General features: G+C 43.6%; 3 protein-coding genes across 5 annotated transcripts; 1 reads left to right on the plus strand and 2 right to left on the minus strand.

Moving 5' to 3' along the window:
- The first annotated feature begins 83 nt into the window (after positions 1-83).
- Positions 84-25,440, plus strand: LOC148322464 (5-hydroxytryptamine receptor 3A-like). 3 transcript variants are annotated; one of them, XM_088316690.1, is made up of 11 exons: positions 84-144; positions 2,840-2,915; positions 9,105-9,277; positions 22,401-22,540; positions 22,621-22,665; positions 22,741-22,847; positions 22,934-23,103; positions 23,513-23,628; positions 24,136-24,346; positions 24,418-24,567; positions 24,735-25,440. In XM_088316690.1, the coding sequence occupies exons 4-11, from the start codon at positions 22,415-22,417 to the stop codon at positions 24,983-24,985; spliced, it is 1,176 nt and encodes a 391-aa protein (XP_088172816.1). In that variant the 5' UTR covers positions 84-144; positions 2,840-2,915; positions 9,105-9,277; positions 22,401-22,414; the 3' UTR covers positions 24,986-25,440. The 3 variants fall into 3 exon arrangements, with proteins under 3 accessions (XP_088172816.1, XP_088172817.1, XP_088172815.1); XM_088316691.1 differs by lacking the exon at positions 9,105-9,277; XM_088316689.1 differs by lacking the exons at positions 84-144; positions 2,840-2,915; positions 9,105-9,277 and adding an exon at positions 21,308-21,417.
- On the minus strand, positions 10,389-15,566 carry LOC148322465 (inward rectifier potassium channel 2-like). The gene is made up of 2 exons (XM_088316688.1): positions 15,352-15,566; positions 10,389-13,304 (listed from the first exon to the last, which is right to left on the minus strand). Exon 2 carries the CDS (start codon positions 13,078-13,080, stop codon positions 11,779-11,781), a length of 1,302 nt encoding a protein of 433 aa, XP_088172814.1. The 5' UTR covers positions 13,081-13,304; positions 15,352-15,566; the 3' UTR covers positions 10,389-11,778.
- Positions 16,420-17,535, minus strand: LOC148322466 (inward rectifier potassium channel 16-like). Its single transcript, XM_088316692.1, has one exon. It carries the CDS (start codon positions 17,533-17,535, stop codon positions 16,420-16,422), a length of 1,116 nt encoding a protein of 371 aa, XP_088172818.1.
- Positions 25,441-25,710: the final 270 nt, after the last annotated feature.

The raw sequence follows: 25,710 nt of genomic DNA on the forward strand, positions 1-25,710 counted from the left end.
AACCAAACCTCATTAATTGATCATGTGACTCCAGAAAAGCGGGATTGTGCTGTACAAACCCGGAAGTTACTTCCGACGCCCTTTTTGGCCACGCCCAGTGACTAGGCGGTAACGGGACCTTTCCGCGATACGTGAAATCTTTCGGTGAGTGATGTCACGTAAATTGTTTTTGTTTTTAAATTATATAATTTGAACCCCATGCGGGCGTGCTTGCTATATATGTACGTATAAATGACGTGGCTTGGCTTGTTCTGTTTTTCCTCTGTGAGGTGACCCGCCATTTTCTCAGGCACAGTAAAATAGGAATCCGAATAAGGAATTCTAATAATAGAATTTCTCTTGTGGAAGAATTATCGATTTATATAACCATTTACGGTACTTATAATTGTACTTTTCGCTTCATTTATTATTCAAGTGGCAAGTCAGGATTACAAATGAGTGACAATGTGTGTCCTTTGTAAAGTCCCTCAAGTGACTTTGGCTTCTCAGTGACGTCACTGAGCAACCAGAATGTAACCCAACTAACATTATCTTGATTAAAATGATGCAAGTCTGTGGATTGGAAAATGGCTGGAAACATTTGGGATGATTTAAAGCACACCAAACTGTCTAAATCTTCTTGTTTAGATGTTTTAATACAGAAAATTGTCATTGTCACGAACATTTCCAAGCCTTTCCCCGTTATGCTCTAATCCTGGTGGAAAATTCTTATTAGGTACACCTGGACATCGTATAAAGTGAGGTACAGTCATAGCAACAATTGTTATGAGTTTGATGTTTCTAAAAGATGATCCTAACCAAATATGAGGTGGTGTGCAGTGTTAAGACTGATTCTGCCACCTCCAATATACTCATAAAATGCCTGGGTCGACAATCCTTAATGTACTGTGAAATCTGTTCAATAATTTTAATGGCAAATCTTTATGTGAGCGGTTTACACCGAGCTTTGACGTGAAATGGAACAATTGCCAGTTAGGAAGCTCAAACGAGCTGGACAAGCGCTTGTCTAAAATCCCAGGCCGGGCACTTGACCCTTTTTTTGCCGGTCAGTCTCCCGCCATCCGGCCGCGACCTGGGTACCCTTCCGGCCTTGACGCTCCAGCCTCATTCGTAAAAATTCATAAAAAACCCGGCAGAGGTTTTTTAAAGATCACTGGCTGCCTTGAACTGAAACTGCTCGTGCCCGAAAATGGGTGTCCGGCCCTCGCCTGGTTCAATTCAACTATTACTCATCAACTTGGCCACTTGGTTGAGCAACCGTGCTGTGTCCAGTTTCGTATTAGACAGCAGTCGGAAATTCACTAGTACCTAATGTTAAGGGTTAAACGTTGCAACACTCTTCCACTGGGTACACATATTTATTCCTCCGATTGTGGCCGTTATGTAAGCGCACGCAAGTCAACACGCAATTTGTAGCCCGTCGTGATTCCTCACAATGGCAACCAAGAATTCTGTCGCATGACTCGTTCTTTTTTTCCCGTGAGAGCCTCCGCTCTTGAACAACAGCAACAAGAAGAAATCCACTCCGAGTGGAGCACTCCACTGATGACTTCACGCCACGTTGAGGAAACTCAATGGCGGCCACGCACTTGAGGCCAAAAGCAAAGACAAAAGTTGTCTTACTTTGGCAAAAGGAGGCCTTGGATGCGGCCTTACATAAGCTCGTTCGTCACATGTTGTCATGAATGATGGACATCTTAGGAAATAAGTTAACAGACCGAAAACAATTCTGTCCTTGTATGGATGGATGAATGAAAATACAGTATGAAGGAGGGGGGGTCTCAAACTTTTTCCTTCTTTTTCAACGCTCCCCCCCCATAATCCAAATGGCAGTTAAACCCCCAAAGTTGCCTAGATTTAAGAAAAAGTTTAAATTTTACGAATATGAAAAATGTGAAATTTAAAAAAAAAAATTTCCCAAGAAAAATAGTGTACTTCAAAAGACTTGTCAGGATAAAAAGCCATAATCGAACAAGACTGATAAAGATTCATAAGATTAAGACATAAATGTCAAAGTTTAATGTGAGAAGGAAGGCCGATTTTTAACAAGTGAATTAAAAAATATACAAATTTATTTTTACAATATTGTACCTATTATTCAGAAACAGATGCCCTTTTCCTTTAGAAATTACACACTTTTTTTTTAATAAAACAAAATTAATAAATTAAAAAAATTATATTATATAAAAAAATATATTATATTATATGGAAAAAAACCAAACATCATTTTTAAAGTTCACACCTTCTGTTTGGTAACAGAGACAAAAATCACAATGAAGCATCGGCATTGAGAAACGTACCACTAAAAATGTAAAAGAAAAAAAAAAAAGCAAAAGCGTCACACACAAGTCTTGTTTATATCGTATGAAATGTAAGTGCACCTCTGCCGTAGTTGTCGTAACGGCCGCCTTTTTCAGTCGGAAGCCTTCGAGGGAGTTGTGTGCTGTTTGGGATCAAAAGATTTTCCGTGAATGCACGTCCCGCAAAGCGAAATTACATAATATCATTTTTGGGAGACCTCTTGCCATTATTTAAAAAAAAAAAAAGAAAAGGAAAAAAAGTCCAATGGTTTAGGAAGCACTGCTTTTGAGTCATAACCGTGTCTTATAAAACACACGACAACTATGACGGAAATGCATCCACACACGCCACAAATATGGCCGACATGCAACAACAACACAAATGGTAACGCACTCCGAGAACAATGCGGCCACTGTAGCCATTCGCTCCACAAACACGGTGCACATTTCGAACATCACACATATATGCACGTGTGTTGCCGAATACGTCGCAGGTGTTGCTGGTGAGCTTTGAAACTCCCTCTTGCCCTTCCTTCCAGGATGTCCTATATCAACGATCGCTGCCAAGGGAAAATGCAGACTGCTGAGCCAACGTGAACGCCGCAGCACCCAACGGTAACAAGACAGTCGTCATGCACGATTTCGCCGGCCAACATTCATGAAATGAGACCCGCTCAACAATGAGGCGACGTGTTGTTTACAGCATGATTCCGAACTTTTGCACTACTTTAGAACCTGGGCCAGCCAAAGATGGTGAAACGTAATATCTGCGCATTCATAGCGGGAGAGGACGTGTCAACGGGTAGGACAGCTGCAATCGGCCGGGCGAGGCGTTCTTTTACGTGAAACCAGAACTACAATTCCTGTCAATGGCTAACATTCGCAGATGATGAGTGACATGCTGCTTCACTTTGTCTCAAGACAAGGTGGATGATTATCGAATCACACGTAGAAGCCCGATGTGGAAAAATCCCAGTGTTGTGATTGTTATTATGTTCCCAATAATATTATTTGAAATATTTGTTTTGACCTCCCACATCGCCTAATTACATCAACGCGCTTCCGTGTATCCATCGACGGCCTCCAGCACTACTGACGAGCACATATCGATCCGGCTTTTGTTGTGTCAGGCAGTCGCACAAATGAGCAGTAGGGGGGCTCCCACGTCGTCCAGAATATAACTGAAGTCACCAAAAAAAATGTAAATAAAAATTGTGCGTAATACATGAGGCAGCAGACGGCAAACACACTCGCTCACATTGTTACACGATGCTTGTGGCGCTTGTGTGCAGTGTAAAACGATGCAAGACAAACGATTGGTAAACTGCTCCGGGGACATGATGATGACTCACCATGTGTTGACGTTATCACGCCTTTAAATCTACTTTATTGTTCCATTTCGACTCTAACCCACATCTTTAACTTCATGCTGGGAATACGAGCAGTGAAGGACTGTTACGTCTTCTGCTAGCTTGTCATTTAAACGTGAACATGGAGTTCCCCTAGGATCCTTTTTGGAGCCTCTTACATTCTCTATCTGCATTGTAAAATTCTTGAGAGAAAACTGAATTTTTCAACCGTTAAGAAGACAAAGTTTCATAAGACGACATATCTCGATTCTTGTCTTCCTCTGAAATGTATTTGGTAAAATGGAAATCAGCCGAGCTTCTATCTTGCCGTCCACCGTCGACGATGATGATGATATTTAGCCTTCCGCAGTACACATTTCCTCGGCCTATGCGCACCTGTCACAGTTCATACCGCCGAGTGTTTTCTTTGTTGCCATCACATGACGCGTGGATAGAAACAGACGAGGACCTCAAGCCCGGTGGGTTTCCCTGAAGGAGGGTCGATGCAAGTCGTTCGAATGGAAACATTCGAGTCCCTTGTGAGACCGGGTGTGGAGAGAGACGCCTCTTCACCAAGGCTGCAAGTCTACGCCTGTTGACGCGAAACAAGCATGGCAGACCGCAGAGACGTCTTTATATATCTTTTGAATGTCATGAAGTCTTTTCCGTTCAGGGTTATGTCCCCGTACCTCTTCGAAGTCACTGAGTATAGCTCACAAAAAGGCACGTCAAATTGTGTTGGAGGGGAGGCCGACCCGCAAAAGCAAAAATCTGCTATTTTTTATTTATTTTTTTAAATTTTGTTTAAACCAAAATTCTTCCCAAAAACCCAGTAGTTATTTTCTATAGATTATTTATTTTTTTACATAGTCATTTTTCTAACCATTTGAAGAGTGTCCCACCCAACGTTCGATTGTTTATTTCCAGGTTTCAATGACAAACATAATCCAGTCTTCTGGGAAAGGCGTGACGTAATCTTTCTTGTGTTTTCCTTGACTCTCATCTCTAAAGATGCTCAAATCGTCGTCATTTTCAACTTGACAGTGAAAGTTTTTATTTATTTATTTATTTTTTGACCGGAGCTCTGCAGGTGTAACACTGATCCTCCGGTGTGCCGCGGGACATGCAACACTGTTGTCCCACTTGAAGTGCTTTGGCCAGAGTCGGGGATGGCTTCCATTACATGTGCGGCGGCCCAGTGCTCTGCTCCGCTCTGCTGTAATTAGACCACATTGGAGATTCAGTCTATTTCTTGGCTCCGGGCCAATATGGAAGGCAGTCTGCATGTGTTTACTGATCCAGAAGGTCATCCAGGTCATATGTGACCCAAAACATACCGCTAATGTAAACTGAATCCAATGTTGTGGCGAAAGGACGTAACTCGACCCGTCCGTTCTATGAGGTCATAATTGAGCAACATTTTTTTCTTTTCTTTTCGATTAAATTCACACGGAATTACACCGGCCCATCGGTGAAACGGAACTTGGCATCCTCAGTGTGTGTCACGAGACGTGCAAGGGGTTCACAGTTCCGATTGGGGTGGGGTTGATGTCGAGCATAGGTGTCAAACTCAAAGAATCTTTTCCGATTGACACAAAACAATCTGTTTTTGTTCCCTTCCTGCACTGAATGTGAACAAAGTCGCAGATGTACAGTCAACTTGAGATAGGATTTGGTTCAGGAAGCGTTGAGTTTGAAGTTAGTTGTAAATGGAGTTCGGGTTTTGGTTTGGATCGCTAAGGGTTTGAATTCGGTTCGCATCAGGGTTGGGGTTCTGTTTGGGTTTTGAGTCCTACAAAGGGTTGGGTTTGGGATTAAGTTTTTAGCAGGGTTTGTGTTTGGAGTTTATGTTTGATGAGTTAGACTTGGGAAGGGTTTGAGTTCCGCTAAAGCAGGTGTGGGCAAACTACGGCCTGGGGGCCACATGCGGCTCCTTAGACGTTTTAATCTGGCCCGCCGAATTTGAAAAAAAAATTAAATGAATAAACCTTATTAATGTTTTATGTTCTAAAGACATCTATATTGTTATAATGCTTTTGTTCACTTTCATTTAAAATGAAATATATTTTTTTTTCCAAAACACTCCCTCCATCTGCTCCTGGTCTGGCCCCTGTGTCAAATTTTAGAACCCATTGTGGCCCGCCAATCAAAAAGTTTGCCCACCCCTGCGGTAAAGTTTGGGTGTTGCGTAAAACTGGTGTTGCCATTGCTTTCGGATTCTGGTTCAGGGTTGAAGAGGTTTTTGCTAGCCTTGCTTGAGCTCGAGCTGCTGTGATGATGGTGCTGACGATGATATGACGTGCCACCGTGCCAATCCTCCGCTGATGCGGTGGCCTTCAGAAGTCACCTCCTCCGTTCCGTAAGGCAAAACAGCCTCGCTTAACGCAAACGTAAACCACTTTTGTAATCTCTGGCGGCACTGGAAAGAAATTGGGATGTGACGTAATGCGTAATCTCTTGCCAGCAAGAATTTGCATCCGTCGTTTACAAAGTCCATATATACACACACAAAAGTAGCTCGCGGGTCAGGTACTGGCTAGGAAATAAATTATTCACCCTCCTTTCCCCAGATTGACTCTCCAGAAGAGAGTTCGGATCTTTTTGTTTTTGTCCCAGGCGGATTACTGTCACTCACAGTTGACGACGCATCCCTCAGCCGTCGTGCACACGCGAGGTCCGAAAGCCTGATAAATAATCCCACCTCACCTCGGAAAAAGGAAGATGATAACAACCATCTGCTTCGCTCGGAGGGGATTTGACGGACTTGCAACGTCGAGCCGTGCGGATGATTAGGTCTTGTGTGGTGTCTCGTTGTGATGGATGCCAGGCTCAATGTCACTGTTGATTGGATCCGCTAATCTCATTCAATCTAGAATGCAAAGGAGGGTTTGTTGTGCCCCAGTTTCGCTCGGGTGTTGCTAAGTTAACCATTCCCTCACAGCATGAAGGGGTAAATTTACCAACTAGCGTGAAATGACTTTAGTGGGTTTGAATAAGTTATAGTCTGGTAAAAATTGAAGTTGCGTGAGAGTTTATGGACAGGACTGGGTTAGGTTTTGGGTGTTGATGGAGGCTTTGGGTTCAGATTTCAATTTGGTTTGGGTTAGGATGAGGAAATAATTGTTGTGGTTGAGGGTCCAGTTGAGGGTGAGTCAGGCTTTGTGTAAAAGTTTGGGTAGAGTCTGCGAAGATAGCATTGGATTAGGATTATGTTACGCTTATTCTAAAGCCCTGCAATATCTTTTTGATCTGACTCCTTTTCTCTTGTCACAGTGACAATCGAACCATGCAATCCCCTCCGAGGTTAAGCGCAGTGCCGTCGCCGGTTGCCCAGATATTGTCGTCTCCTATTTTATGTGTTGTGGTAACCACATCTCTCCCCCGGGGACTGACTTGTCACACATCGGTGGCAGCCGGTGGACAAAGGAGGGAGTGAGGATCATTGAAAGCGTTGCAGCGTGAGGGAATCTGGGAACGCTCTCGATGAATCGTTGCAGGTTACAATTACAAATACAAGATGCGCCGAGCTATTTTGTCCAACGAGAACACACACACACACATACACACGCACACACACATGCACGTTGAAGTCTTCAGTAGGCAACTGGAGTCATGGAAAGAGTCTGAATCGTGTCCAACATATTGTACCTACTCGATTCTGCTTTTCCTCCCCTGAGAGTCGCAGGGGCACTCAGCTGTCAAAGACGGAGCCAAAATGAATATCAGCAGGTGTGCGCTTAAGGTTATCATAGTTCAAATACTATAATTAGATGTCGATATATATTTTTTTTTAAAGTCAACTACCATTTATCTTTATTTTCGCAAGCAAAATACCTCAGCTGGAATAAGAATCAGATGGCAGCACCCTAGCGAGCTGTATCGTTCGATAACGTAAACTGATTTCCAGAAGTCAGCTAACGTTAGCATCATCATTTGAAAGCTCGACGCGTCGGTTTGAAATATTTCACTCGTCGAAGAACCTGAATCGATTGAGCATCTGAGCTTGACCGATATGAAATTGTTTCACTCGCAAGACACCTCGGCATCGTCGGCTAACAAGTCACTTGATTTATATTTTTGGGTAAACTGAAAAATATTCGTTGCACCCGTTAGCATCCGCAAGGTAAGATGCTAATAGAATAGTTAGTGCGTGTGAGTGTGTGTGCCTTCCTCACCAGTCAGCAAACATCACTGTACTGTACCTTCTGGCCGTTCTTACACAATTTTTTTGCAACTTTGCCTGATGGTTTTAAGCCTTAAATGGCCGTACGGTTGACGATTCCCGACAAATGCCGTTATAAAAATACATCCCTCAGACTTGCACTGTCCCCTAATCGCTCAGCTCTTATTCCACTTCCACACTTGTTAAGCCGTTTGTCTTTGTGTCAAGATGGTTACCGTTTGTGAACGTCACTGCTACTACAAGCCATACTTTACTGGCAATGTATCGAATTCGCATTCTCGGAAGTCCGACGTCTGGTGACCGGAATCCATTATGATAAAAGTTTTGATATATGAAAAGTTCACCGTTGATACTTAAATTGAGGAACGTCTGCTTTTGCAAAGTTTGATTCAAAGTCGGAGCCGGTGAATTTTTTTTTTTTGTTCTGACATAACACCGTCTCATGTTCTGGAAAGACTTTTTCCAGACAACACGACAGGCACTTCCTTTTGGGCAATAAATTATCCGAGTGATTTGAACACTTGCTAAATTTAAGTGTGTAAAAATGACATGAGATGAGATAAAACAGGTCACTCTCCGCTTTCTTGAGGAACTCGTCAAATTCCAATCGCTCGTAAATACTTCACTGCGTTGAAACAAACAGATTGTTTTATTGCTCGACTCAGAGGCAACGTTTTTATTTTTTTATTTTTCATCTCTGCGTGTGGGCGGGGCATGCTGGCAAAGTTGGCTATATTTTTAATTTTTATAAATGAGTCGTTTGTGCTCAGAGGACGTTCTTTACAAAGGACGTAGTGTTGGGCGAAATTTCACTGTTATGCTGTCCGGTGTCTAAAAATAGCAGCTGTGTCATTAAAAAAAAAAAAAAAAAAATGTTGTGCAAGGAGACCTTATATTATTAAAATTTTTTGATAGCACATAAAGATGTGCAACTCAATAATACTAGAATTAAATAAATTATAGGCCTTTTGAAAGTAAGTCATTTTAAAACATGTTGCTATCTTTTCAAAATAGCACTTTGAACAACATAGTGTAGCGATCATTTATTTATTTATTTATTTTTTTTAACTTCGACATGTCTTTCAGTTCTGAACACATCGATTGCGGATTTGGGTCCCGAGTCCAGACAGACTCGTACTCCGTGATCGGCGCAAGCTACAAACTAAGTCTAAAATTAGCAACGCTACACTCCGGTGTAATGCGGAGATGGTGAAACGGTGTCAAAATTTGGATCTCGCCCAACCATCGTGTCACGTGTTGTTCATGTTCTAGTCCAGCGGCCAGGCTTGATTTTGATGAGCCACTCGAATTGGAACAAGCCGCAGAGACGTCATCGGCACACATCGACGGGACCTCTCGGGCCAACGCTGTCTGTCAATTCCGTCGGCACGAACCGAAGGGGCCGCCATCTACGCCCTGAAATGTCATTGCAAGGTTTTTAACAGGTTAGCTTGTCATTTGTTCTCACCAAGTGGATTTTATTTCGCATTTCGGATAATGGATGGGTGTGCTCATAAATAATCATCATGCTTCCCCCGGTCAATATAAAACTTCAGCAACTTGTGTAATAAATGCAATCGCAAAACAGCTTGAGTTAAAAACGCTGTTTATGTCCACAAAAGGGACTGCAGTGAGTATTCCGAATCAGAGCTGAGCTGTGTTGCACTTTGATTGGCTAATGTGGAAAAAGCCCCGAGGCGGAAGCGAGCTCCTATATGTAGAACGAAATCAAATCGGGATCGATAGCGGCCCTGACTACGTCTCAGGGCAGGCACGGAAATTAACGAAATTTGCAGAGCCGATGTGTCATAATGCACATTCATCTGCGAGCCAAGCACATCGATCGGCTCTTGCGCAATCACCCATTGATCGGAACACTTCTTCTGAGAAAACAACGCAATCATTTTCAACGTGTTTTATTGCAAAACAAAGAGACAAAACTGCTTTCGACAACTGTACAACATAATTTACAAAATATGTTCCTTTTTTTGGGGGGGGGGGTGTTTTTAAGTCTGGTTGTTGCAGGCAGGTGAGACAACCGTGATCGAGGGAAAACGCTGGAAAAAGTGATAATCTGTTTTAATCCAGTGATCATAAACTATAAATAAAAGTGTCATGTGTTTTTTTTTTTTTTTTTTTTGTGGCTTGAATCCAAACGTGATTAAGACAAAGCAAGGGTCCATCCAACTGATGACCGCAGCGACGCGTGAAAGGGTTCGATCGGATGTGCACAACACTGACCTCCATATAGACGACATCAACAATTCACCATCCCACCCGCCAATCGATGTTAGGATATTGACGCCAGCTACGTATTTACATATTAGGCCTCGGCTAAGAAGACAGTGGCTGCCAGGATGGCCGAGTGGTCTAAGGCGCCGCGTTCCGGACCCAGTCTCCCCAGGAGGCCTGGGTTCGAATCTCGTGGCTGCCAGGATGGCCGAGTGGTCTAAGGCGCCGCGTTCAGGACCCAGTCTCCCCAGGAGGCCTGGGTTAGAATCTCGAATTTCCCCATTGTGGGACTAATAAAGGCATTATTATTATTATTATTAGCCGCCTGCTAAAAAAAAAAAGTGCAGGAAAATGCACACTGGACTCATGCAAAATCGTAGACTGCATTTGCGTACTTTAAAAATCACTCATAATACATTTTTGGTTCAAAGAGTAAAGTGTGAAATATGTTACTTAGCAGCATTTCAACGTCCTCATTCCCAGCTCGCCATCGAGCTTTTCTGTCCTTTTAAGTCATCGTTATTGCACATTGAACGAGGCGAATTCCTGTCATAAATCTTCTGCCCAAAAATATAAATATAAATATATTTTGGTTAAAGAGACCAGCTCATTAACAAGTTTCACTCTGGCACAAACTGGGCAAAAATGAAGTCACCTCAAAATGTGATTACTGCATATAGGCCTCACACGCCCGCGACAATTCCAAAATTGCATCAAATATTCCAACGCTACTCTCTCAAATGCTTCGTTTTTCGTGACCAAAGTGAGCTGGGATCGGCTAAAGCTCACCGATGACTAGTGATGGGAAAATGAAGCTTCAAATCTGCTTCATGAACCGGTTGTAGTCTTTTTGGAATCCTGTAGATGGCACTCTCTGTTCAACGTTGGGCTGAAAGCACACTGACTAGGCTTTTTTTTTTTTTTAACCAACAGTGCCATCTAGAGGACTCAAAAATACTACCACTGGTTCATGAAGCAAATTTGAAGCCTCGTTTTCCCATCACGACTAATTACCTGACTGAGTGAGCTCAATCGTCATGAGATGATAATTTCATATTTCTCTTAGTTGACCTTGGTGCAGAACGGCACTGGACACGACATACTGAGAGGTTTTTACTTCCTTATTTCGCTAGATGAGGGATAGAACTGCAGTGTTAGGTTCTAACCGTCCGCAACCACGATCATAAACATGTTGTGGAATGAATACTTCTCTGACAGCAGAATTTTTGATGCACTTCGTATATTACAGTTGTTCTTTCAGGTTTGTTCTGCATATTCATTTGTGTTCGCCGCGAGAGGTGGAGATTAATTTGCATATTTCTGTAAAGCCGGAGCGAGGAACTCGTGGCCCCCCGTGGTCCAAAGGTGTCTGTCCTGGAATTTTCAAAGAAATCCAACCCAGAGGAAACTCACAAATGCTCATGATGTATAATAATAGACATTTGTTTGATTGTTGCATTGTCTGTTTTCAGAAATTTTGTATAGTCCTCCGGGGACTTAAAAAAAGCGACAATGGTCCCTGATGGGGGGGGGGAAAGCTCCTTACGATTGCGATGAAGAAAGAGGGAAGGGGTGGGAAGCTACATTTGGGTTATTGCGCTACAATATCGACTTTGCATTCCCATGATGTTTTGGGTGTGAAGGGATTTATAGAGATTGTGAAAACCATTCTCAATCCTTAAGACGCATTCTGATTATATCTCAAATTGCCGTGTTATAGTTCCGATTCGGCAGTCAAAGGTCTCGATTCTAAAGGCGACGAGTCCAGATTGTGTTCAAAGTCTGAGCCGGTGTCCATGTTGCTGTCGTTCTCCACGTTCCTCGTTGCGCCGTTCTCCGCTGCTTCCTCCAATTCCTCCTCCATCTCAATCTTTTCCAGCGCCACCTCATTCTCGTAACAAAAAGAATTCCTCGGGCTGGAGGCGTTGGACGTCTTCTCCGCTAACTCTCTCGCGCTGCAGTGCGGCGTGCCGGACACCTCGTAGGTGTTGTTGAAGCGCGAGTAGTCCACTTTGTAGTAGTTCTTGTCTTCGAAGAGGACCGGCTCGAAGCGGTGACCCCAGAGGATCTCGCTGGCCACGTAGGAGCTGCGACACTGCGTGGTCATGGCCGTGGCCTCCACCATGCCCTCTAAGATCACCACGATCTCAAACTCGGACGTCTCCAGCTTCTGCTTGTTCATCTCGTAGAAGGGGCTGTCCTCGTCGATTTCGTGAACGATCGTGATGGGGGACACCAAGAAGATTCTGTCGATGCCGCTGTCGAAGCCAACGTCGATGTCCACCTGGTCCAAGGGGATGAACTCCCCCTCCACGGTCGTCCGAGACTTGAGGAGCTGCGCTCTGACGTGAGCCTCCACTAGGTGGCTTTTCCTCAAGTTCCCCACGCGCCACATGAGGCACAGTTTACCGTCTCGCATCGCCACGGTGGCGTAGTGGCTGAACACCAAAGTCTCGTTCCGTTTTTTGGGCTTGGCCATCTTGGCCATGACTGCGCCGATGATGAACGCGTCGATGATGCAACCCACGATGCTTTGGAAGACCACCATGAAGACGGCGACGGGGCAGTCCTCGGTCACGTAGCGGTACCCGTAGCCGATGGTGGTCTGCGTCTCCACGGAGAACAAGAAGGCGGCCGTGAAGCTGTCCACATTGGAAACGCACATCTGCGTCTCTGCCTCCAGGTCGCCGTAGGAGAACGCCACCAGCCAGAAAACCAGACCGAAGAACAACCACGAGAGCAGGAAGGAAAGGCAGAAGATGAGCAGCATCCAACGCCAGCGGATGTCCACGCAGGTGGTGAAGATATCTGCCAGGTAGCGCTGGCCCTTCTCGCTCATGTTGATAAAGTGCACATTGCAGTGGCCGTCCTTGCGCACGAAGCGGCTCTGGCGCTGGTGCTCGGCCTTGTTGACGTCACCGTTGCCGTAGCCGTTGGGCACGGCCATGTTGGCCAGCTTCATGCCGTCCTCTTCGGAGGACACAATGCTGTAGCGGTGGCTTCGCACGCTCCCCATCCTTTCTGCCTGGGGGGGCTGGGCCGCCTCTGCTTTGGAAAACAGTCTAAGTTTCTGGTGTAAGCGTTGGAGAAACAGTTTCGAATGATCACGGAGCCACGTCAGGAAGAATCTATTCCCGTTGAGGGAAAGTGCAGGCCTTGGTAAGGATCTTTTGCTGGGGTGGGGTGGGGTGGGGGGTGTCACTCTCTGATGACTGCTTGAGGCCTCATCAGCGAAGTGGGCTGCGGAAATAACAGCAAGGGTGAAGTACCGTTTTAAAGGAATTGGCAGGAAGCAAAATCAAGATCAAGTGCATGCAGGTGTGTGATTACCTTGTACCTAAATAATGCATTGCCCGGCTCTAGCTACATGACGTTAGCAAGCAGCTCTTGTACTTGAGTTGTCGAGACTAGATTCAAATTTGACTACCTTCAAGCTGTTTTTCAACCCCTCAAAAATGACATTTTAAATTTTAACATGAGACTCAGTGAGCGAATTTGGCGTCTGGCATGAGTTGTCACCTCGAGTGCCATCGGCCGCATCTGTTTGTAAAATTGCAAATGATGTCGAGGCCCGTTTTTAGCAGTGGCTAGCTAGCCCAACATCGCAAATAGAATCTTCTCTGAATGCCGCAATTTACAAAACAGCTCAATATCATGAATTTAAATTCCCAAGCAAGGCAAGGTGGGGACGCCGCCGACTTGCCTGTTGTCTGTCCAACAGCTGAGAGCAGCTCTGGAAGCCTCGCTAGCTAGCGAGTGGCTATAGCGCCTCACATCACGAAGACCCGGGGGAGATATATCCGAGCCACCGGAGGGATTAAGCGGACCTCGTTTTGAAACGTGTTAAGATGTGTTGACATAAGAACATTTCTGGATGAAGTGGTATCATTTTTCAGTGTTACTCATAGAGCAGAGACAACGGCTTGATTTTTTATTATACACGCGCCTCATTTTTGCTGCCTTTTTTTTTTTTAAATTAAATTTGTCAGGATATCTCACAACACTCTTCTTTGTGGTGTGTCAAATTTGGAATACATTTTAATTTTTTGCTTTTCAGGGAAAATTTGAAATATTACATAATTGCTACTATTAGAATCAGTGGTTGTTTATACGATAAAAGACATTTTGCAGAATTCCAAGTCAACTCATATTTTTGCTTTATTCTTTGACTTTGTTAAAGAGCAGTTTTTGCGATGCTTATCTCGTTTCACATTATCTTGTCTGCTGAGAACGGCTTTTGCGTTCTTCCAACGAGCAAGCTTAAAAACACTTTGGATTGGCATCATCCCACTTGACATGCAAGAAAAATGTGTCGGGTTTGATTGTCGGTTTGATTACAAATGGCATAAATGACCCTCACAGCTATTTCGAGAGGCTGTATCTGTTCCTCTTTTTGCGAGCGACAGCAACCTTGCGTAATATGTAACGGAGCAGCAAGGGCGGTTAAATTAGAAAAGGTATTGACTCGCTGTTGCTGCATGGCCTGGACTTTTCATTCGAATTTCACATGCACTGGCTGCAACTAGGCCACAGCCAGCAACTCGGGTTCATTTCTAATTTTTAAAGCACGTCGTAAGACTATTGCATAAAATGATGCTTGAATCGGGCCCTGAAAGTCATGAAAAGTCATTGGGGATAAAATATGCAGGGCCTACTCCCAAATCCCTGAGCATCATCTTTGTTTTGCTCAGCTAATGATGTCACTACTAGACATGGCAACACACACGCACATACACACATCGAGTTGGCTTTTTTTTCTGTTTTGTTTTTTTTTCATTGCAATTGCAACAATCGCTTACGCTCAAAGTGTGAATTTTTTTATTTTATTTTTTTTTTTTAGAGAAGTTACAAGCACATTTTATTTTTGCATTAAAGACAAACAATGCATTTTTGCAAAGAATTAGATGGAATTGTGTAAAATGCCTTTTCGGTGCTCTTCGGCTATTCCATAACTTGACAAAACCTGCGACGGCTCTCACGGTCAACAGTTGAGGCTGCTTGATGGAAACTGCTTACATAAAAGCTGCACTTTTTTTGGGATGGGGAGGCGGGGTGCTACAAAAATCAATAGTGATTTGAGTTGAGGGTGTAGCACTCTTTACAAAAAAATAATTATGATAGCTGGTGAACCTTTTATGGAGTTGGTTTCACTATTTGAATGAATATTAACATTTAGATGGTTAGGATTTTCATTTATGAGCTCGATTTTATGATCAATTGTATTCCAACTAGTGCTATAAACGTTATTATGATAGATTATTCTTCCAAGGAGAAGTCGCTCGCTCACCTGTTGGCCCTTGCCGAGTCAAAGTTGTGTTTCCTGATTTTTTTATGTCCCATAAACGCAACAGATGCCCGCTTGGTCCGTTTGCTTCTGGCTGCTCGGCTGTTTTTGTTCTTGTTCTTGTTGATGTTGTCAGCCTCACTTGGCCTGCTGTCTGCTGCACCAAATTGTGCCATAACCGTCTAGAGGAAGGCGAGCTTCTTTTGTGCTTCACTCCAAGAGCGATGCTCATTAAAACTACACACAAACACGCGCACATACACGACGTCCCGCTTTGGCCACGCCTCCATCTCACTGTTGGCCAATTGAAATTCTTTTCCTCGCTCGGAGAACCAAATCATCATGAGGAATTAGTCAGTGCTTTCTATGCTGTCAAAATGTTCAGGGTGCTTTAGAGGTAACTGCTGGAATTAATTACCTATTTTTATTTTTGAATTTAATGACTTGGTTAAGTTTTAGTTTAATTATTTTTTTTTATACTATAAGGGCTTGTTGTTAGTATTGTAGTTATCCACCCATCCATGATGTGAGTGTTTTTTTCTCACGAGGGTCGCGGGCTGCTGGAGCCCATCCCAGCTTACTTGGACCAGTAGGTGGGTTACACCAAAAACTTTTTGCCAGCCAATCGCACAGCACACGAAAATCATTCACACTCACAGTCACTCCCAAGGACAAATTGGCGTGCCCAATCAACCTACCTTGAATGTTTTTGAAATGTGGGAGGAAATTGGAGAACCCAGAAAAAAGCTACTTTTTTAAATTTAGTATAGCATTTTCATTATTTATCAATATATGATTTTTTTTTAACAAAAAACTGTGTGCAGTACTCCAATTTTATTACGGCATTTCAAAATAATGCTGCTGTAAAAATTAGTGCTCAGTCTAGCCACAAGATGGCAGTGTTTCCATTGGTTAGGGTTCAAAACTAATAACGTCAGTAGAACCATCAGTGGAATAGGAAAAAAATAAGACTTGCATTTGGACAATTTATTTAGAATATCCTATACATAACAAAATAGAATAAACTCTACAGACACATAAATATATTAACATTTGTGAAGAAGCCCCATCCTAAAAATGGGTTTGCTGCAAGAGCTCCTCCGTACAACGGCGGCCTCGCTTGACCATGACCGAATTCGAAAGGCCAGGCGGACTCCTTCCTCTGTCATATTGCTCCGCACTCAGCATGGGGGTGGCCACCCACGTGGTCTCGTTAAACAGAGCGTAGTCCACCTTGTACTGCTTCTTGCCCACTTTGAGCACCTCCCTGAACTGTTGAGCCCAGCGGATATCCGCAGGCGTGTAGGAGGTCCGCGACTGGTGGAGCATTCCGGTGGAGTCGCCCGTGTAGGTGAAGGACACCACAAGCTCAAAGTTCTCCCCCAGAAGCTCGTCGGGGCCTATTTTGTAGAGCGGGCTCCCCGGTTCGAGTTTGTGGACGACAACGACTGGCGTAGCAAGGACAAGATCCTGTTGCTGGATTTCAACATCCTGGTATGAAACCACCACGGGGCCTTCGGATCGCTCCGAGTGGCGTAGCAGCTGCGCCCTGGCGACACCCTCCAAGATATGATTACCTCTGAAGTCTCCGAGCCGCCATGACAGACACAGGACGCCGTCTCGCTGGTTGACCACGGCGAATCTGCTGAAGCCCACCGTCTGAGCCCTCTTGCGCGCCGATGCCATTTTAGCGATAATGATACCGATGACGATGGTGTCCAGTAGGCAGCTGATGACATCCTGAATGGTCACCACCACCACAGCCACTATACAGTTTTCCGTCATGCCCCTGAAGCCGTAACCGATGGTTGCCTGCGTCTCCATCGAGAAGAGAAACGCCGAAGTGAAGTCGTAGACGTTTAAAACGCACGGACCGTCAACATCTCCGTCTTTGTCTCCGTGCACGTACGCGATGAGCCAGTAGCAAAGGCCGAAGAATAGCCAGGAGATGATGTAAGACAGTGAGAAGACCAGGAGCATCACCCGCCAGCGGATCTCCACCAGAGTGGTGAATATGTCGAGCAGGTACGGACTCCATTCCCGGGGTACCCTGTGGAACACCACGGGGAAACTGCCGTCCTTATGCATGAAACGAAGCCGCCGGCCCGAGTTTTGCCCGCCGCCGACGCTGTGAATGGTGGTGGAGGAAGTGTCGACCACCACCTCGTCGCGCCTCTCGGAGCTCATGGTGCCCTGCGAAGGCCCAAACGTTGAGTCGAACCTGAAGGCATGCGTGGAGGAGAGAGAAGATGGGACAAGTTTTTATTGGCAGGCCATGCACTTTATACTTGCGCATTCTCGTGCTTTGCCATTTGCAAATACAACTAACCGATTGGTGGATTTGTTTTTGGGGAACATATTCTTCATTATTGGCAGAAAAACTTGCCTACTGACTTTTTTTTGCGCTCTGGCCAAAGTAGTTGGTAATATGTTGGTGTAAATATGGAGTTGAGGAGAGTCACTTGGACAAGAGTAGTGCTTTGCCACCACCTTGTGGCATACCAGGGGGTCAATTACAGTAGTTTTTAAAATTTTTTTTTTTTAAATAAAAAACATCACAAATATACAAAAAGATGCTCTGACTATACTCAAGTGCAGTTTGGAATCTATATTTTTGGATAAAAAAAATAATAAATAAATAAATAATAAAAAAACAAAACAAACAAATAAAAAAAAATATATATATTTATATATTGCTGCATGAAGGTGAACCGTTCATGTTCGAGAGAGCAACTGTGCCTCTGGCGACACTCAAAAACCGACCTTAAGAATGTTTTGCATGAGTTGATTATTGACTACAACTTGCGTTGTTGTTCTTCCAAAGCGCGGCAACACATTTTATGGAACTTTTATAGAAAGCGGACTGGCAGAACATGAATGTATTGTCACTTGAATGTCCAAGATAAATGGCCTTCAAGCACATTAAAAAAATTGGATTTAGTATTTTTTTTTCCAAAATGAATACAGCATAAACATTTTTCATCACCATTGATGACAATACAATTGTAAAAACTTTTATTTAACGTTAACATGTTCCAAATTTTTCAGTTTTTTTTTTTTTTTTTTTTGTGTAGCACACTTCACTGCTTTGGACTTGAGTAGCAGTGTGGTGGCGACACAAGGAATGGTTTGGGGCCCAGTGCCTTGCTCAAGGACAACTCATAGGAGTTCGGTTAGTTAAAAAAAAAAAAAAAAGGCCTCTCTGCCGTTATTAATGGATTTTGTCTTTCATTGTAAATTCAGTCAATTATTATCCCGAAACGGCTTTCACCTCTAAATGCTACATCAAGGGTTGAACTTTAACCACACACACACACGCACACACACACACAGAATTGTCCCCAAATATAAAATGTGCACGACACAAAAGTCTGTATATTTCCATCACTTTCTTGCAGTCCATCAAACTTCACAATCTTGACAGCTGCACAGATAAGACAAGTAGGAACTGATCAAACCATTCTCAAAGCCGCGTAGTCATTCACGCCGTTGGTTCAATTGTGTCACGTCGCTGATAAGCGCGCGTTTATGATGCGCTCTAATGTTACACCTTTATTGTTGACACCGTGTACCCGGACACATCTTGAGGAAGTCGCGCAAATGTCAAGCCGAACACAAGAAAAGCAAAACAAAAAAAAGACGAAGACAGTCAAAGACATCGCTTGACATTCCTCTTTTATTTTTTACTGCTTATGACTCATAGAACAAATGGGGCCCGAGCATCGCCGCAGAACAGAACAGCCTATAAAAGGCATTCTAATTAGTAGGAATAATCAGAACGTAGTGATCAAATGTTCTTGAGGCTCGACTGGTCTGCCCCAAAAGAGCATCAAAGCGCTTTGGTTGATTCAGAGATTCAGAAATTATTTTTTTTTTGACCGGAACAAAGAGATCAGATCAACATCGCACTCCAGTCCGAAAGGCTTCACAGTCGGCTGTCGAAGCGATTTTAAAATTCGGCCACTGGTCTAGAAATCATTGAATGCTTTAAGTCAGGAAACGCACATGGACTATAAAATTAGGAGAGCTCAGAGGTCCGCAGACTTCAAAGCAAACATGGTGATGCAGCATTTAGCTGTTATGCTGCATGGAAAGTGGATAAGCTGCCAACAGAAGCGAAGTCCACTCCCAAGTGTGAATGAATTTAAATCCAGGTTTAGAAAAAAACACACAAAAAAAATGCATTTTCATATTGTGTTTTCCCAAAATGTCGCTCTAATTTTAGTAATTCACTTTTTATTTCTTCACTTTGCTTTTAAATGTCTTAAACTATTTTTGTTTGTGAATTCTTTTCAATGTTGTACTTCTAATTTTGTGAAGCACCTTGTGTATGAAATGTGCTCCATAAATAAAGCTGACCTGTTTTATGTGCTCAGCTCAATTTAGAGCAAGCGTAGCTAAATCGTGTTTATTTATTAATTCTTTCCGAGTGTCATTTCGTTGCTTATCTCAAACACAGTTTATCCAATTGATTATTAAAACGACTCCATGACACAAGCGGCTTCACTATAAATTTTTACTTACTTGTGCGGTGCAAAGATGCTTTCGTGGCGTCTCAAAGCATTCCAAGTGTGTCCTTTGTGCGTGAGTGTGTGCAAAGTTTGGTCTGGTCCTGAAGCAAAGTCCCCTTCTACCTCCTGATATCATTGCAGCCACCTTAGAAGCCTTATTGGACAATCGAGAAGAATTTATGGCCCGTTTCAGAAGTTGCTCAGGACAAAAAAACAAAAAAAATCACACACACGCACAGGCGCACACACAAAAATCAGTTGTCCTGTCCTTGTTTCGGTCCAGGTGATGAAATCCGAGATTAATTGTTCTTTAAAGCCGCCAATGGGCGGATTATTAATCGGCAAATTTCGCAGGTGTTTTTGCCCAAAGCATTTCCGTGATTCATTTGACAGAAAGTTAACCTTTGCTCAATCAGGCGGAGAAAGAGAGAGACCGTGATTGGCATCGGATTTTTCTTTTGTCTCAATTGTCCTCCGTTTGGTCCGTGATAAGACGACTTCTGGATTTTAGAGCGCCTTTATTGCGGCCATAACGCCATCCACAAAGAGGTCAACAACCGCAAAACTGTTTTGTCGCGCTGGGGGGGGGGGGGCAAATATCAAGAATGACTTTTTAAAGTGTAACGTTTCGATTTTTAAAGTGTGAGGATGTGCAAAGACGGAGATAAGAAGCATTCCTGAGCGATAACCTTTTTTTTACGCACCACTTTACTTCCTTCATTGAACACGCATGAATGACTAAAAAATGATTTTAACACAGACGACGATTCTGATAAAGTTTCAACCTGACAATGATTTAAAAAAAAAAAAAAATTGAGATAAATTTGGCATTCCAGATTAATCTCGTTGAATTTGTCATGAATGAAAAATCAATCTGGTTAAGATTTTTATTTCTTAAGACCACAAATGTTAAAATTTTTTTTACGTGAGCACGAGGACATCCCGGCAAGAATAATGTTCGAGGAATAAAAACAGGAAAGTCTGTTTATATAGCGTGCTGATTTAACGAGCCCGTTTTGTCAAAGTCAACACAACTACAATGACACGCAAGCGTCGCGCGTTCTGCTATCAAAACAACAAGTCTGACAATTGCCGCGCTTTCCAAAACCATGAAAATGAAAGAAAAAAAAAAAAAAAAAAACAAGAGCGACCGCATAGTCATTGTCAGGCCTTGCGTGACTGGAGGATGGGGCTTAGTTCGGTAAACTCAAGTGTGGATGGCATTGTCGAGCAGAAAGACAAATAGCAGCTGGCTCATTGATGTTGGCGGGGGGGGGGTGTTAATCGAGCTCCGTTCTTGTTGTTTGAACAGTTTAATCACGCAAGTGCAGCAGTTTTAGCCAGCCGCCTATTGTGGGTGGCTTCAATTGTCTTTGTTGCCCGTACGTGGCCGCAGCGTCACCCGCGTCGGCCTATTTAAGAGTCAGCAAAGCCACAATACAGTCAGCAGTGGCATCTTCCATGGCGTCCAATCTGGCTGGCGAGGCGATGCCGTCACAAACGCAAAATGGCTTCGGTGTGTTGAGGGCAGCGCTTCTGTGGACGCTTCTGTTTGTGGGTAAGCGCAAAGTCAAAAAAAAAAAAACATAGTCGCAGATGATTGCGTGAATTGTGGGAAACCGCTTTTGTGTTTGGATACTTTTTGCGTTCAACAACACATCCTCTATCGAGCGTTTACGCAAGATCGAAGTTGACTCGAGAGGAGAATTTTACGACTTGGATTTGGTCCTCTGGAGTACCGATTGGATCGCTCTCTCCCCAGCGGAACACATGAACTAGATTTATAAGGATTTATTGTACTAGATCACAGGTGTCAAACTCAAGGCCCGGGGGCCAGATCTGGCCCGCCACATCATTCTACGTGGCCCGCCAAGGCAAATCAAGCATGACTTCATGTTTCTTGTTAATATTGCAAATTGTCGTTAAAATATTACAAGCATTTTTTTCTTTGTTACCGATCGGACTTTTAAAATGAATTGAATGGTATTTAAACAACATTTTCCTGGATTCTGATTTTAAATACTCGGTCAGTTTGTTGTGTATATGTAATAATAATACGATGGTGATGATTTATATGAGTTCATAATGGCCCATTGTGCGAAACCAAAACTTTGATGTGGCCCGCAAGAAAAATGAGTTTGACACCCCTGTTCGAGTCAAGACCATTTTTTATTTTTATTATTATTATATTGTGATCTGAAGGCCCGTGACGTGTTGAGTCAGTCAAGAGCCAAACAGCTTCAGTTGTTAACCTCCAATATCCAACTTTTGTCAATTTCCTATTTTATTTTCACAAAGGTGGCCCGCTCTCAATCTTACGCGTTGAAAATGTCTTTTTGGCAATACCGTTTTTGGAGAGCATCTGCGAAGATTCCGCCCAAGACGAGCGACCGTGTCGAAAAGGAAATCAAGCGAATCCACATGAGCGAGCACTTGGCAACAGATGACCTGTCATTTCTTTCGATGGCGATTATGCATCTCTGAATGACGATTTTGACCTGTTTTTTTTTTTATACAATTTGCAACACTCTGATTCCTTAGGGCACGGAAATGCTATGTGCACGACCCGCAGATGTCTGGCGAACGAGCTGGTCAACAAAAAGTTAATAACGCAGCCGCAGCGTGACAACTGCTCCGAGTACATCTACGTGTCGTCCATTGAGTATCAGACCATCAAAGTCGTACGAACCGACAGTAACACGTGACAAATCCACACAATTTGCCTTTTCAAGACATTTAAGTGTACGCTATTCCATTTCAGGACACAAAGAATCTCCGTTTAGGTTGTCGTTTACGGGCCACAATTGTAAGTTTGTTCAAATCAAACACACAATTGCGTCAAGCATATCAACCTCGCCAGTAACTCGGATTGCAACCGCAGGAATGGACCGATTATGACTTATACTGGGACATGTCCGTCTACCCGTACGATGAAGTCATTCTGCCCGTCAGCAAAGTGTGGACCCCGGACCTCTTTGTGACCAATGGGTAAGAAGCACCCCCATTGTGCTGCCATGACTCGATTCAATTCATCGTTAACATTTTTCTCTCTCTTTTTCTTTTTGCGACTCGAGCATATCAGCGAGCACGCAGAACAGCTTCCGGGACCTGATCGTGTTCAGCAACGGGACCTTGCGCCACAGGGTGGTGATGGCGGCCGAGGTCAACTGCGAGTTTAACCTCTTCAACTACCCCTTTGCTGAAGACGAATGTCCCGTGGCCATCCAAACCTGGTCCGCTGGAGGTCGGCCCTGCTCTTTGCCCCTTGCACCTTTTCAATGTCATCACATTTGAGGTTGAGGACAGGGAAGAGCGAGAGAAAGGTCTCCGGGTTGACCAGACTGAGACATGAAAATGATGTGCGGCAGGTTATGATGCTTAAGAGAAATCAGAGAGAAGGAAAAAAGGTAAAGAAGTGAAAGTGGAAGGAATTTTCAAAACTTCTAAATAGACAAAAGTGATGTGTGTGTTTTGCGATGGCAACATCAGGAAAAGCCTACTAGAACATCTGGAATTAATTTGAGGTTAACCAGATGCACTTGAAATGAAAATGAATGAATCTGTGCCTTTTAAATGAGAATTTGGCGGGGGGGGGGTTTTCTTCCCCCAAGCAGTCACATTATCACTCTCAATTTCTCAATTTCTGTCCCCAGCTTGCGGTACCACCATGGAAATCGGTACCGTGGAGGTGTTTGATGGTAGCCACGGCGACTGGGAAACGTTGGGCGCTTACCTGGAATCGCCATCTGATGACCAATTCTATATCTCCGTAAGCTCTCATGTTGTGTTTGACGACAACTTGATTTCCGTTTATCCGAGTCAATCATTCAAACTGGAAGAAAATATTTTTTCGTGGGTGCATTGTTTTCTGTATTTAACGACATGCAGCAACAAAGTGTGGCTTTTGGGTGTGGCTGTAGAACAGATAAATGCAATTTTAATTCCGTCAAGGCATCACAGTGCATTTGGTTCATTATCTTTTAGCCGATTGAGATATTTCTTCCATGCGGTAATTCCCAAAAATGACTCCAATTGGGGCGATGTGGACTTAAATAGGAATTAATGTAAAATAATTACACATATAAGTTAAATACATAATATTTAGACCTAAATAAAAATGATAAAACAAAAGCAAAAACTTAAAAGTGAATACAACCAAACAGTACTTGGGTTGTGATTCTTTCACGTACCACAAGAGGGCGCCTGTGTACATTTTGCAAATCACTCTTTTAACCGCTTGAACATTTGGCCTCGGCCGTACCTCGACTGTGTCCAGGTGATTCTGAAGATCCGGCAACAGAACCCCTTCATCACGCTGATGCTTCCCAGCATTCTGCTCATCCTGGCCGACATGGTGAGCTTCGCCCTGCCGCTGGGGTGCGGCGAGCGCAACTCCTTCAAGGTCACCCTAGTGCTCAGCTTCACCATGTTCCTGCTCATCCTCAACGAGCATCTGCCCGGCGACAGCGAGTGCAGCCCCGTCATAAGTCAGTCGGTGTGTGGGCGGCGGAGGCGACCTGAACTCGCATGAACCCACCGTGGGGCTTTGCGCTTGCAGAGAACCATTTCTGCGTGTGCCTGGTGATGCTGGTGGTGAGCATGCTGGTGTCCATGGTGCTCACGCGGGTGGCCAAGGATGGAGGCATCGTCTTCTGCTGCTTCACGAGAAGAGCAAAAAGTGCAAATGAGCAAAGGAGAGCCGATGAGGGTGAGGGAGGGCATCAAATATTCACGTTGTAAATTCTGGAAATATCAAGAATTACTCAAGTGTGATTCACCCCCCCCCCCCTCCCATGAATAGTAATTTGCGTCAGATTTCTTGGTGGAAATTTTGTGTTCCTCAGCGATTGCAACCACTGTTTCGTGTGTGTGCAGAAGAGAAAGCCGACATCAGCGTCATTCAGCTGGACAACTCGGAGGAAAATGAGATGCACCGGAAGGTGAGCGACTTTCTGGACGCCGTCAAAGCCAAAGAAGCCCAGCGCGACAGCTACGAGGCGCTCGCCGACAGGATCGACAAAACTTTTTTCTGGTTTTATTTCATTCTGGGCACGCTCTACTTTTGCGCGATGATCACAGTGATGGTGAAATACGAATGCAAAGTGAACCATTTGGATTTCTGGTGAACGCCAGTGGTGGCAAGTAACCAAGTACGATACTTTATTACTGTACCTAAATATTTTTTTTTCAGGTATGAGAGATATTTCAAAACTGTGCTTTGTACTCCTTTGGCGACTTTGTCAAAACAGACGTGCTGAAGTAAGTTGCTAAGTTGCTCTTTAAACAACAATATGAGGGATGTGACATGTTTTGCTTGTTAGCAATTTAACCCATTTTTTTTTCAAAATTTTTGGTGGTTAAATAAATATTTCGATGTATTCATAAAAAGCATGTATTAATATTTTCTTATTATATTAAGCAGTGAGTTTCACCATTCGGGGGTCGGCCTATCGCCGACAAATACCAACTGTATGTACGGTAACTGAAAGTAAAAAATAATTTTGTACTCAAGTATATTTTGTCGTCTGTATTTGTTTTGTTATTTCTACTTAAGTACAGAGTGTGAGTACTTTTGCCACCTTTGGTAAATGTTTTTAGAGTTATATACTCAAATGCATGAATAACGTGGCCGGTTGCTGCACCTTTTAGTTTCACGTGAATAGTCTTAATAAAAGGGCAAAACTAAAATAATTTATATCGTAAAACTAAATATTTATGTTTGTGTTGGCTTTCTGGTACTGTATAAGACTTTGCTGCCCTCTGCAGGTGGCAACATTTCCAGCAGATGGCTTTAATTTTCATTCATTTCATTTTCTTTCTTTTTTTTTTTCAACTTAAAGGCTCAATTTGA

Source organism: Idiotropiscis lumnitzeri, chromosome 15, assembly GCF_059441095.1.
Source record: "Idiotropiscis lumnitzeri isolate Australia: NSW breed Sydney's pygmy pipehorse chromosome 15, RoL_Ilum_1.0, whole genome shotgun sequence".
Taxonomy (NCBI): Eukaryota; Metazoa; Chordata; class Actinopteri; order Syngnathiformes; family Syngnathidae; genus Idiotropiscis; species Idiotropiscis lumnitzeri.